Genomic DNA, 12,730 nt, shown 5'->3' on the forward strand with positions numbered 1-12,730 from the left:
CTGAAGGAGGAATTTCTGAGGTGACAAAATTCCCTGAGTACAAAGGGGTTCCACATGTGCATCCTAGCCTTTGGTGGATGTGTCTGTTGTGAGAACGAACTGGTATGGTGACAAGCAGAGGAAGGTTCCATTTTGTAGTACATAAGGTCATAACCACCACTGTAATTCTCCTACCATCTATGGTGTGATGTGAATTACTGAACAGAGGGGTTGAGTAAGCTGATCGCATTGGGACCGTAGACCCCTTGTAGGTACCGCATGTGGAAGTTTAACGGTACAACATGGATGGCTGCTGCCATATTACCAAATATGATTAGTAATTTTCTGGCTGTGGATGGCAAATTGGAAAGTAACATTCAAAAGAATGAGAGCATAGTTTATCTTCAGTTGCTGGGCAGAAAAACCCTCTGATATAAGGAATCTAAATTCTCACCTATGAATTATAGATTCTGAGGGGTGTCAAAGAGAACTTAATGGAGTTGATGAGGAAGCCTAAGCTCTGCAGGAGGCTTATGATTATATTCCAAGAGTAGAGAACTGCTTCTCGAGAACTCACTGTTATCAACCAGTCATCCAGGTATGGGAACACTTGTATTCCCTGTCAATGAAGATATGCTGCAAATATAGCAAGGCATTTTATGAGATTTGTGAAAGAGAGCATGAATGAAAGGACTTTGTTTTGGTAGTGGGACGAATTCACCTGTTACCATAAGTAGCGCCAATAATCAGGTGAATTGGAATATAGGTATAGGTATTCTTGAGATCCAAGGCACACATCTGTTCATTTTATTGAATAAGTGGGAGAATCATTTTGAATTTCTCTCAAGGAATGTGTTTATCAAGAGGCCTCAAATTCAGGATCAGATGCAATCCCTCGACTTTTTGGGGATAAGGAAGTATCTAGAATAGAAACCCTGCTGGTGTAGAAAAACAGGAAAGATCTTCATCACCTGTTGGTTGAGAAGAGATTGCATTTCCTGAAGGATCTGTTGTAAATGAGAGGGATTTGGACAAGAGGGGGGAATAGTAGTGAAGGGATGGGAGTCAAGATAAACGTAACCGGTACCCATGTTGTACATTGCTGAGAACCCAAGAATTCTGGGTTATGTGACACAAGTTGTTGAAGAAATATTGAATTTTTCTCACCACCAGAAGGGTGGGGTGCAAACTGGGCCTGCTGGGTAGTTTTTTTGCTGATGGTGTTCTGTTGTCTGGGCCTGACTGGAGGCTGTTGCTGATGCTCTTATGGAAGAGGTGGGAGTCGGTATTGATGAAAAGGCAAGAAAAGCCATCAGTGAAAATACTGGTTCTTATAGAGGTAGTAAGGACTCTGTGACTAAGTAGGCTGTTCTAGAGCCAGAGACTGAACTGCTACATTTTAATCTTTTATCTGCGAGACCATTTCTTGGAGTTTCTCTCCAAAGAGGTTTCGCTCAGGCATGGGAGGTCCACTAATTTCTCACAGACATCCTCTCGGATAGAACTGGCTTGCAGCCTTGTCATGCATCTGGCTCCAATTGAGGTTGCAGAAGCTCCCAGAGCAAAATCAAAGAATTTGTGCACCAAACAGAGAAGATGGCATTCAGCTTCCTCTGTGTCCCAGAAAGGCTGTAGAACCATATTTTGTTCAGATGAAGATAAATACAGTTTAGTTTTTGCAGACAATCATGAATATATTGCACCATATAGAATTGGTAGTTAGCTATACAGGGAGATGGCACTGCAGCCTGGAATGTCCTTTGGCCAAAATTGTTGTGTAGTTTATGATCTTTACATGGTGGAGAATTGGTGTAAATACATGGGGGGGGGGGGGGGTTTGCCTTCTTCATAGCCGACTCCACAATGACTGACTGCAATTTTCTGGTAGGATTGCTGTGTCCTCTGGCCTGGGTTTGGTGAAGGGACATTCTCTTCCAAAACCAGAATTTGTTCCTTATATGTAATAGGCAGTTTATTGGAGGATAGTGGTATGACAGCTGGAAATGGATCCCCCATCTAAAATCGGAGACCTTCCACTACCAATCTTAGAGGTGTTAGCCTCCAAACCAATGGGGCAGTAAGGACTGCTTAACTCCTTTTCCAGCTGATCGTGGATGAGCTGAAAAATGTTAGGTTGGAAGACTTCTCGGATCTCAGAATAGAGATGCAGTGTCTCTGGCTGACCCAAATGAGGATTTTGTAAGTTGTATGCCTGAGGACGATCCAGGTACCTCATGAAGTGAGAAGTGTGTCGAATGCATTGTGGCCTGCATCAGGTGAACCACTACAAGATGTGGAAGAGAACGCAGCATCAGAAGAGTCAATATGTGTCGGGACGACATGCATCAGTGCATCAATGGCTGGTGCACTATTGTAGGTGGCGTCGGTGCAGAAGGCATTGGGTATGTCGGTGCATTGTGTGTGTTGATGAACCACGGCTTACGATCGTGGCACATCATGCATCAATGGTCTTAAGATGCATCAATGTTTTGAGAGGATTGGTGACATCTCGTGCGTCGATAGCTTAACCACACTGTGTTTAGAAAGCATCGATGCATCAGTGCTTCGAAGCATCTTGTTGCATTGGCAGCATCAAAAAGGGACACTGCATCAGCACCGGCCTCGATGCCCCTCGATGCTTCTGGTTTTTTTGATGGATGGGTGGCCATTTCAAAGAGTAATGCCACTTGTGCATCAATGCTTTCCTGACAGCTGAACTCAACCCTGCAGCTTCAACCTTCGTGGAGGAGAGATTTGAGCAGCTTTGACTCATGGATTTTTCTGAGGAGGTAGACAATGCTGCTTCTGTAGGACAAAAAGTGGCTACTACTCTGAGATTTACGCAGCACTACTATACACAAGGCCCTGGAATGTTGTGAGTATGGAGACATTTGTCCACAGGCTGCACAACTCTTTTGGTCATGATCTGGTCCCAAACAATGTTAGCAAAGCTCATGTCCATTGTGAGGGACATGATTTTCCCCACACAGGGAACTTTTGAGACCACTCTTGGTTATTGATTTTATTCTTTTAGCTTCAACTCCCTCAGTACCGGTTTGTCTTTATTTTTTTAAAGTAGCACTGAAAAGTGCTGTTTAGGTGGCTGCAGAAGCAGCAATAAAAGAAATTTTCTGAAGAAAAATAGCAAACTGAAGTGAAAAATAGAAGAGTGACAAGTACATGGCCGTGCTTTAGCTCAGACAAAAAATGACTGAGGAGACTCGCGTGGGAACTCCTACACATGCTCAGTAGAGCTCAAAGCTCTATAGTTTGGAGTGACAGGTCTGATCGGTGCTACCAGATGATGTCACCCAAATGTAATGGCTAATTCAGCCTGCTTATCAATGAAAAAGTAGATTTCCAAGTTTCCCCAGTCATAAACTGTCAGCACAAGGTAACTCTATGTAACAGAAGTCATGTGACTTGAATAACTAATCACACTGTACAATATGTAGATTTTTTAATATGAAAATAGATTCTTTATGGAAGTTTGGAACAGTTATAGTATATACAGACATTGCCAGCACAAGCTTATAACCTGATCCTAAACTATTAATAATTTGCCACTAGACTTCTTTAGTCTTTGCTTCCTATGTAGAAAGTTAATTAGAATTGACCCATGCTATCTGTTGATAGACTGGGAAATGGAACCGTGGAGGGACAGTTATGTAGGGGAAGGTGTGGGAGGTTTGTATTTGTTCTCGGGACGGTGTTACGGAGGGGAAAAATGTGAAAAAGTTTACAAATTGTAATTTTACAGTTGATTCGGCTGTATAAGACAAATGCAAGCCAGGTTATTGTTTGTAATCTGTATGACAATAAAATGTTTTCTCTCTAAAATGCTAAAACAAAAGCACATCTTACCTGTAGCTTTTCCTTCTCTCTCTGTAGAGTTCTATATGTAGTGACCAGCTAAAATACACAAAACATGGTATTTGTTAGCAGCCCAGCACTTGTTGAATCAAATATTTATTTGTGGTTGAGGAGTCATCCTGCTTACGGCAACCACTTACTTCCCCTAATCTGGTGAGACCTGATACAGTAATATCCCACCCAATCAATATTTTCACTCCCATGCTCCTTAGAGTCAGCTGCAAACAAAAACACTTTCAAAAGTCATTCTTGAAGGTCACCTAGTCAGAAGATTTTTATTTTTCTCTGTTTCCAGCCATACCTTGTCTCGCCTCTTGTGCTAAGGAATACAACATGTTATAGGTACACCTCAAAGGTGAAGTCTGGGCATTTTGCAAAGGCACTGGGGCAGAAAAAGAGGTAGAACATGGTAGTCCCCCAAAACTGACCAGGATAAGAAAAACATCCAAACTTTAAACATAAAAATCAAATCTGAGGAAAGAAATGGGAAAAGTATCTTGAAGTGACTATGGACAATACTTTGAAATCTTCAGCTTAGTGCGGAGCAGTGGCCAAAAAAGTAAATATGTTAAGTATTATAAGGAAAGGAATGGAGAATGGTGCCACCGCACCTTGAGTACTGTGTGCATTTCTAGTTACCCAATCTCAGAACTATATTAGAACTAGAAAAGGTGCAGAGAAGAATCACCAAAATGATAAAGGGGAAGGAATGGCTCCCCTATGATTAATGGCTAAATTGGTTTGGGCTTTTCAGCCTGGAGAAGAGATGGCTGAGTGGAGACATGATAGAGAACTATAAAATCATGAGTAGGGGTAAAAGCAAATTTTCTTAACATACACCATGTTTTCTGTAGATAGAAGGATAAATTAGCCAAGCTGTCTGGGTGACATCATCCAACAGCACAGGGCGGAGCCAGCTCTCCAAGCTTACATAGCTTTGCTCTCCCTAAGCATGTGCAGTCATTCCTGCACGATTATCTGTGAATCTCTCAGTTCGTATTGAAGCATCCAACAGATGTGTGCCCTAGAAGGTTGTTCAGGGAGGAGGGTGGGTATGCATGGCTAATTCATTCGGCTATCTATGGAAAACACCATTTACAGTAAGCAAACTTGCTTTTTTCCGTTGATAAGCAGGCTAAATTATCCATGCTGTCTGGGGAGTCCCAAGGTGAAGACTGCTGCGAAGTCATGTGACATTTATTTGTTAGATTTTTGGGGGGACTGCCATTAATTGTTTGTCATGTGTCTTAAGGCTGCTCTATCCACTGAACTGTCCGAAGCTAATAGCTGGTCTAGACAATAGTGGGACGTAAAAGTATGACTGGACGACTACACTGAAGCCTTGCAAATGTCCTCAATAGGTACCTCATGTAGGTGAGCTATAGAAAAGGCTGTTGTGTGCACTTGATGTTGACAACTGCAATGAATTAGAGTTATAACAGAGCTGTATACATTAAATTATCCAGTTTGACAAGGTCCTTTTTGTCACTGCCATTCCCAAGTAATTCGGATTATAAGAGATGAAGAGCTGACATGTGTGTCTATGACCTTGAGTTCTGCATTTGTAGTAAGCCAAGGCTCGTTTACAATTGCTGTATATAGTGCTTTATCCTTTTCATTCTGGTGTGGCTTAAGGAAAAAAAGTAGAAAGGGTTATAAGCTGGTCTAGGTGACAAGCAAACTCTATCTTTAGTAGGAATTTTGGATGCATTTGAAGTACTACTTTATCATGGAAAAATTGCAAATACAGAGGGAAATGAACCAATGCTTGAAGTTCACTTACTTTTTTCATCAAAGTCATTGCCACCAAAAACAGAACCTTCCATGTTAAATGTTTTAGAGATGCAGATTCCAAAGGTTCAAACAGGAATTTCATTAATGCTGACAGAATAACATTAATGTCCCATGATACCAGAGGTTTACTGTACAGGAGGATGAAGCCGAAGGAGGCTATTCCTGAAATGGGAGATGAGAGGATGTGTTGATATCAATGGCCCTTCAACTCAATTGTGATATGCTGTGATAGCATTTAGGTGCACCCTGACTGAAGAAATGGCCAATCTGACTGGGATAATTTATGTAGATATGTTAGCAATTGTCCAGGCTCACAAGTGTAAAGGTCAATGGAGTTAGAGACATGTCACATGGAATAACGGCACCACTTAAATGAATAGTTGCAGCGAGTTGATGGTTTCCTTACGGAAATGAGAATATTTTGGATTGATCCCAGCAAATTCAACCTTGCAGAACTACGCGTTCAACATCCATGCTGTTAGGTATAGGGAATTTGAACTGAAAGTTGTACAAGATAGGCATACCATAGTTGCCTCAGCTATGCTGGAGCGATCAGAATCTTTCTTGTTCCATCTCAGATGCATTTTTGCGCTGTCCGAGCAATCAATGGAATTGGGGGACAGGCATAGACCAGTCCTTTCAACCTTAAGAAAAGAAATTCATTCTGGATCTCCCTGCTGGGACTGGGATGAAGGGAACAAAATCTCTTCAGTTTTTTTGTTCTGTTCTAATGGAAACAAGTTTATCTATGGTTGGACACAGTGACAAAATATGTTGTCTGCTACTTGTTCATTAAGGGACCATTTGTGCAGGTGAAAAACTCTGCTGAGTCTGTCAGGAACTACAGTCGAGTCTGAGGAACTACATGAATTGCCACTGTCATATGGCTGAGCAATACTAATGTACAGCGTACTGTCGAAGAAGATTGCTGATGAAGCTGAAGACACAGTTGATATAGTAGCTGGGTTCAGTTGTTGAGAAAGAAAGCCCTTGAAGGCAATGTATCTATTCTTGCTCCTATAAACTGTAAAATTTGAGTCAGTTTGAGTACCAACTTCTCATAATTTATTGGGAATCCTAATTCTTCTCAGCACCAAATGGTTTTCCTGAGGTTTGATTGTGGCTTTCTAAATTCAGGGAAACTATAAGCCAATCATCCAGATAGGGGAATATTCATATTCCTGTTCTTCAAAGGTGAACCATAGCCACCGCTAGGCACTTGGTGAAGACTCTGGGGGCAAAGGAGAGTCCAAATGGGAGTACCTTGTATTGGTAGTGATTGGGCTCTATTTTGAAACAGAGATAAGGACATCAAAACTGGTGGATTGATATGTGTATATAAGCATCTTTGAGATCAAGGAAGCACATGCAATGATTTGGTTTTAGGAAGTGCAAGATCAATTTGAGGGATGTCATCTTGAATTTCTCCTTGCGCAGGTACTTATTGAAAGAACAGTGGTCCAAGAACAAATGAAGGCCCCCTGTTTTTTGGGGGATGAGAAAATATTGGGAATAATAGCCTCTGTTGCATTGAGGCTCTGGTACCAACTGTACTGCATTTTGAGTAAGTAGTTTCCGGGCTTAATTAGTTAAGAGAACCAGTTGAGATGAGTCCCAAGGGGGTGCTACTAAATTGGGAATAGTAGGGTGACTGATAAAGTCCAGATGGTGCCCCTGATGAATTATGTTTAGTACCCACTTGTCCATTGTTATCTTGGTCCATATTGTTAAATAGTGACTTACTCTTCCCCCAACCTGAATTGGCAGCTGAGCCTAGATGGGAATCAAAACTTTGCTGAGACTTTGATGCCTGTTGCTGATTTTGTGGTCTTTGGTCTCTCTGGTGTCATCTGAGGTTATTGCTTGGGTGGTTGGTAAGAAGAACTGCAGTATGGTGGATAGTGTTTATATGGTTTTCTCAGATAATATGTAAGTTTATATTGCATATATAAACATCTGTGTGTTCCCTGCTGTTGTGTAGTGGTGATTAAAGATTGTACTGCCACTTTTTGTTCTTTTATTTGTGAAACTGTCTCCCAAAGCATTTCTACCAAAGAGGTTGTCGCCTAGGCACAGGACATCTACCAGTTTTTCATGGACATCTTCTCTGATGCTGCTTGCTTGAAACCAAGCCATTCGGTGGGTGGCAATTAATGCTGCAGAAGTGCAGGCTGTGGTTTTAAAAGCCTAATAGAGCAGAGGAGGTGTCTTAGACCCTCTTCCACATCATGACGTGGCTGACGTGTTATTTCCTCCCCTGTGTCGGATTTTACGAATGGTCTCAATTCTTGTACACATTTGTATAAAAATTGAACCATGTAGAACTCATGCTGCTCTGCTCTTGACATGAGCATCAAGCTCTGAAATACCTTGAGGATGAAGTCTTCTAAGATCTTATGGTCTTTTCCGGGTGGTGAAAATGAAGTCTAGTCTTTTTAGCTTGCTTCATTTCAACTCTACCAACACTGAGGCATGGGGCAAATGCACAATTCCATAGCCCAGGGATTTTTTTAGATGAAATTTTAGTCCACTTTCCATGCCACTAGTAATCCAGAAAAGGGGGACTCCCATGTCTTCATCAATCTGTGTCCAAAACTCTATGCGATGGTAGGACAGTAGGTTCAGATGGAATATCTAATATCTTCAAAATGCCTATCACCTCTGATCTAGGGTCTTGTATTTTCCAGATTTCCACATTAAAGATGGCTCCTTCTTTCTCTGCAAATCTGGAAAAGGTCAGCTCTTCTGATGGACAGAAGTGTTCAGGAAGTTCTTCTGGAGGATCAGAAGGAATCCCAGTTGAATTGTTCGGTGAATTATATGGAGATTTGCTAATGGGACTTCCTACCGTGGTGAGGGATGCAAACTGATTTCTCCTATCAGACCAGGCAGGGAAGGGACACCCTCCACTGGTGGGAAATCTAGGATTCTCGAATAGCGGAGATGTCAGTTCTGGATGGCCAGATGGTATTCTTTCCCTTAATGGAGGTCTTGTAGGGTATTCCTGTGGGAAAGACGGCAGTCATACCTGAGAGTATAAAGAAGGGAAGATGTTTCTGAGAATTTATGTTATTTGTTCCATCGCTTGGGTGGACTTAGTACCTGGGGATAATGGAGGTGTGTCCTCCACTGGTAGCAATCTGTGCTCTTGTGCCCTTAAGTGAAGATAAGTGATACTGTAGATTTTGGAGGTGGTATAGCTGCCATCAAAATGGAGGAGGTTGAAGGCCTGAACGCAAGGAGAAGATGGTTCAATAACATCCTCCTTGTGTCTGATGAATAGTTTTTCCTACAGATAGGATGAGTCGTCATCTTATCAATATCAAAGAGAGGTCAGAATTAACTTGTCTTTCACGCTACAAAAAGACTGAAGATGCACTAGAGTATGATTGATCATGCAACAGAGATGACCACTCATGTTCCAATCCTCTTTGAACTGGAAGGTGAGATGGTAAAATGGAATGCTCAATGCTCCTCACCTTTTTTGGATCATGCTGACTTGGAACTGCATGGAGCAGTGGCAGGCATTTTTTCATGTGTGATGCTGCATGCTCCTTGGTGGCAGTCAATTCCTGGGTGTGTTTGTGACTCTCTGAACTCTTAGTGGAAATTTGCATTGTCTTTGCTGCATGTCTGTCCTTGCGATGTTGTACCTGCATTGGTACTTCGAGCGTAGGTTTTTTCATCGACACTTGCACTGTTTGCTTTGGCGCATCACGCTTTGTAGCGCCGGTTGACGCATGTTTCTGTGTTTCATGTAAGAACATAAGAATTGCCATACTGGGTCAGACCAAGGGTCTATCAAGCCCAGCATACTGTTTCCAACAGTGGCCAATCCAAGCAACAAGTACCTACCAAGTACCCAAAAACTACTGATGGCAGTGGCTATTTTCTAAGTCGATTAATAGCAGTTAATGGACTTCTCCTCCAAGAACTTATCCAAACCTTTTTTAAACCTAGCTACACTAACTGCACTAACCACATCCCCTGGCAACAAATTCCAGAATTTAATTGTGCATTGAGCGAAAAAGAATTTCTCCAATTAGTTCATGGAGTGCCCCCTAGTCCAAAAGAATAAATAATCGATTCATGGTGTATTACATGGGTCAAGGCCTAGAGAACTGTGAGCCATCTGCTTCGCGATGGACTTTGACGTGTCCTGAAGCTAATACGCAGCCCTTTTAAAACAATTTGGAGAAAGTATTTTTTTTGCTCAGTGCATAAACAAACTGTGGAATTTGTTGCCAGAGGATGTGGTGAAAGTAGTTAGAATAGCTGGGTTTAAAAAGTGTCTAGACAACTTCTTGGAAGAAAAGTCCATAAAGTACTATTAGTCATGAAGACTTCGGAATGCCACTGCTTATGAGCAAAAAAGGACTGAACCTATTCTCTGGTATGCTACCAGGTATTTGTGACCATGATTGATCACCGTTGGAGACAAGATGCTGGACTTGTTGGAGCTCTTGTCTGAATTAGTATGGCATTTCTTATGTTCTTATGAGCAAAGACATTTTTGTGGCTCTGGGGTGAATTATGAGGGTTGGTGATTTGTGAGAAATGTTTACATAGCATGGATTTATTTTGTTTACTTTCCAATATACTGATAGTACTCAACACAAAAAACAACTAATAATAAATATACAATACAGTTGTATGCAAAAGTTTAGACATCCTGGTATAAATTTAAATTTCAATGAATAACTAAGTGAACAGAAGCTGACACAGCCGCTACCTGGTATAGAGTTGACTTGTCATCATTCAGCAATTTTTAATGCAAAATTTCTGTGTGTTGATTTTAACAGATTGAAAATAGTAAATATGAAATGTACAAAAGTTTGTAAACTCTTCCAGTGGAGTCACTACTATTTATTTTGAAAAGGTGTTGATAAGGCCCAAAAGTTGTTTGACTCATTAGGCCTTCAATTAAGACAACTGAAAGACAATGCCACAGTTAAACAAATACTTTGACTCTTCTAACCTCTCAGATTTTGATTGTTGTTCTCTATACTTTCATTAACAATGGGCAGTAGCTATCTTAGCATTTCAAAATGAAGACCACTGGGGGACGCTCTTGAGCAGCGACCAAGATGGCTGCCTGATCCAGCTGCTCTACAAGATCCTATCTGATTATCAATTCTCCCACTCTGAATAACTGTGGTGTGCCTTCCTTTTTGAGTAAGCCTTGTACCTGATTATGTCTAGCGCTAAACTGGGAAGATCAAGGCAACTTTTGCAGCTGGAGCCAGTGGGAAACGATCGAAACAAGAGCCTCCATCCCCAGAGAAAGCGGCCTCCACGAGGAACATGGTGTTGGCTGATCTTGTACTATCGGAGCTACCTTCTTTTAAAAGATAAGCTTCAAAATAATATGGAGTCAACAGCTGCCATTCGAGCAACCTCTCTGCGATGTCACAACAGTTTGTCTGTAACACCGCGCGGCTGGACAACCTAAAGGCCCAAACTGCTTTCTTACTGCTCACAACGGCACTGCTCCTACAACTCACCTCAAAAGTAGAGAACCTTCAACAAGACCTAGAAGACCTGGTGAATAGAAACAGTCACAGCAACGTAAAAACCCTCGGTGTACCCGAAGGGTCGGAAGGGTCTAATATGTGGCTTTTTCTCTCAATGGTTCCCGCATGTTTGCAACTCTATTTTGACCTATCATTTGAAATCAAACGTGAGCACCACGTCTCGACTTGGCCCCTCCAGAATTTGCAGTTCCCAAGCCTATTATATTTAAGATACTGTGCTACCCAGAGGCTTTGGAGATTCTCGCTGAGGCTTGAGCTAAAGCTCCAGTCATATATCAAGGGCATACCTTACTATTTGTGCCAGATTTGGTGAAAACAACTGCAGCCAGGTGCAAAGCTTTCTTGGCATTTAGATGCTGGCTCTTGGCGCTCAGTTCGGCCTTCTGTATCCAACATGGATGCACGTTACTTGCCACAACCAACCAAACCTTTTGAAAAGCCTGAAGATCTAGATGCATTTCTTGCGTTGTTGGACTCTGCACAAAGGATGGTGACCTGAATGTTCTGGCTCGCAGTGTTTTTCTTCTTTTTTCCCTCTCTTTCTTCCCATGGAAGCCCTGATGAAGGGCTTCATTGACTACATCTAGATGATATTTTTCTTATCCTGGATTTTCACTTGGATCACCAGGAACCTTTGGCACACTTATTTTTCATACCGATTTTTTTTTGTGTGTTTTTCTTCAATGGGAGATGTTTACTTTCACTAAGTCATGGCTGGATCTTGTCAGCTTCTAGTTCTGCCTTAAGGCTCATTTTACACATAATTGCCTCCTACTTGGCTCCGTTTCTCTGGTTATGCATATTGCATTGTATGCCTCCTTTGTAACTTGGATTCAAAAACTATATCATCACCCAGTGGCCTTTCTGTACCTCAATAACAAGATTTCCACGTTTCACGTTACATATGTCTCCCTTCCTATTCAACCTGGCTCTGGAACTACTGCTTATGGCTATCCATCAGAACTCTGCCATTGAAGGTGTTCATTTTGGTGAAATGACTTATAAACTCACTGCTTATGCAGACAATGTGTTACTTTATGTTGCTAATCCATCTACTTCACTTCCCCATTTGTTCTCACTAATCTCTTCCTACTCCTCCTTCTCAGGATATCATGAGAACTGGAATAAAACTGAGGTGCTTCCTCTAAATGTTCTTAGCTCCAGTGTAGACTTATCAGCTTACTTTTTCTGACACCTCCGACACTGTATCACACTGTGATCACACTGTGAGACCTCTCTGGTGGGGATGCCTGAATGCTACTAAGATGGTTTTATACCCCCAATTAAATTTTGTATTTTCCATGGTTCCTGTTTTTTCTCCCTGTGATTTTTTATTGGCATTAGATAGGATGCTCTCTCAGTTCCTTTGGAACCGGAAGGCTCCTCACATTGCTCTTTCCAAACTGAAGGTTGATAAGAGTCACAGTGGGGTTAATTTCCCTGATTTTTACAGCTACCACCAGACATTAAGCCTGCAACAGGGCCATCATTGGCTCTCAGACTTATTGTCTTTAACTGATTCCGCTCGTTGGGTACAAATTAAATGGGAC

The 12,730-nt window shown here is 41.7% G+C and overlaps 1 protein-coding gene across 4 annotated transcripts in view; it reads right to left on the minus strand.

Annotated features, from left to right (window-relative positions):
• Positions 1 to 12,730, minus strand: part of GOLGA4 (golgin A4) — a 456,386-nt gene that overhangs the window by 292,338 nt on the left and 151,318 nt on the right. For all 4 annotated transcript variants that reach the window (XM_029589809.1, XM_029589811.1, XM_029589810.1 and 1 more), the window contains one exon: positions 3,844 to 3,891. In XM_029589809.1, coding sequence (XP_029445669.1) covers positions 3,844 to 3,891 — 48 coding nt within the window. The remainder of the gene's footprint in view (positions 1 to 3,843; positions 3,892 to 12,730) is intronic.

The sequence above is a fragment of the Rhinatrema bivittatum genome, chromosome 2 (genome assembly GCF_901001135.1).
Source record: "Rhinatrema bivittatum chromosome 2, aRhiBiv1.1, whole genome shotgun sequence".
NCBI lineage: Eukaryota > Metazoa > Chordata > Amphibia > Gymnophiona > Rhinatrematidae > Rhinatrema > Rhinatrema bivittatum.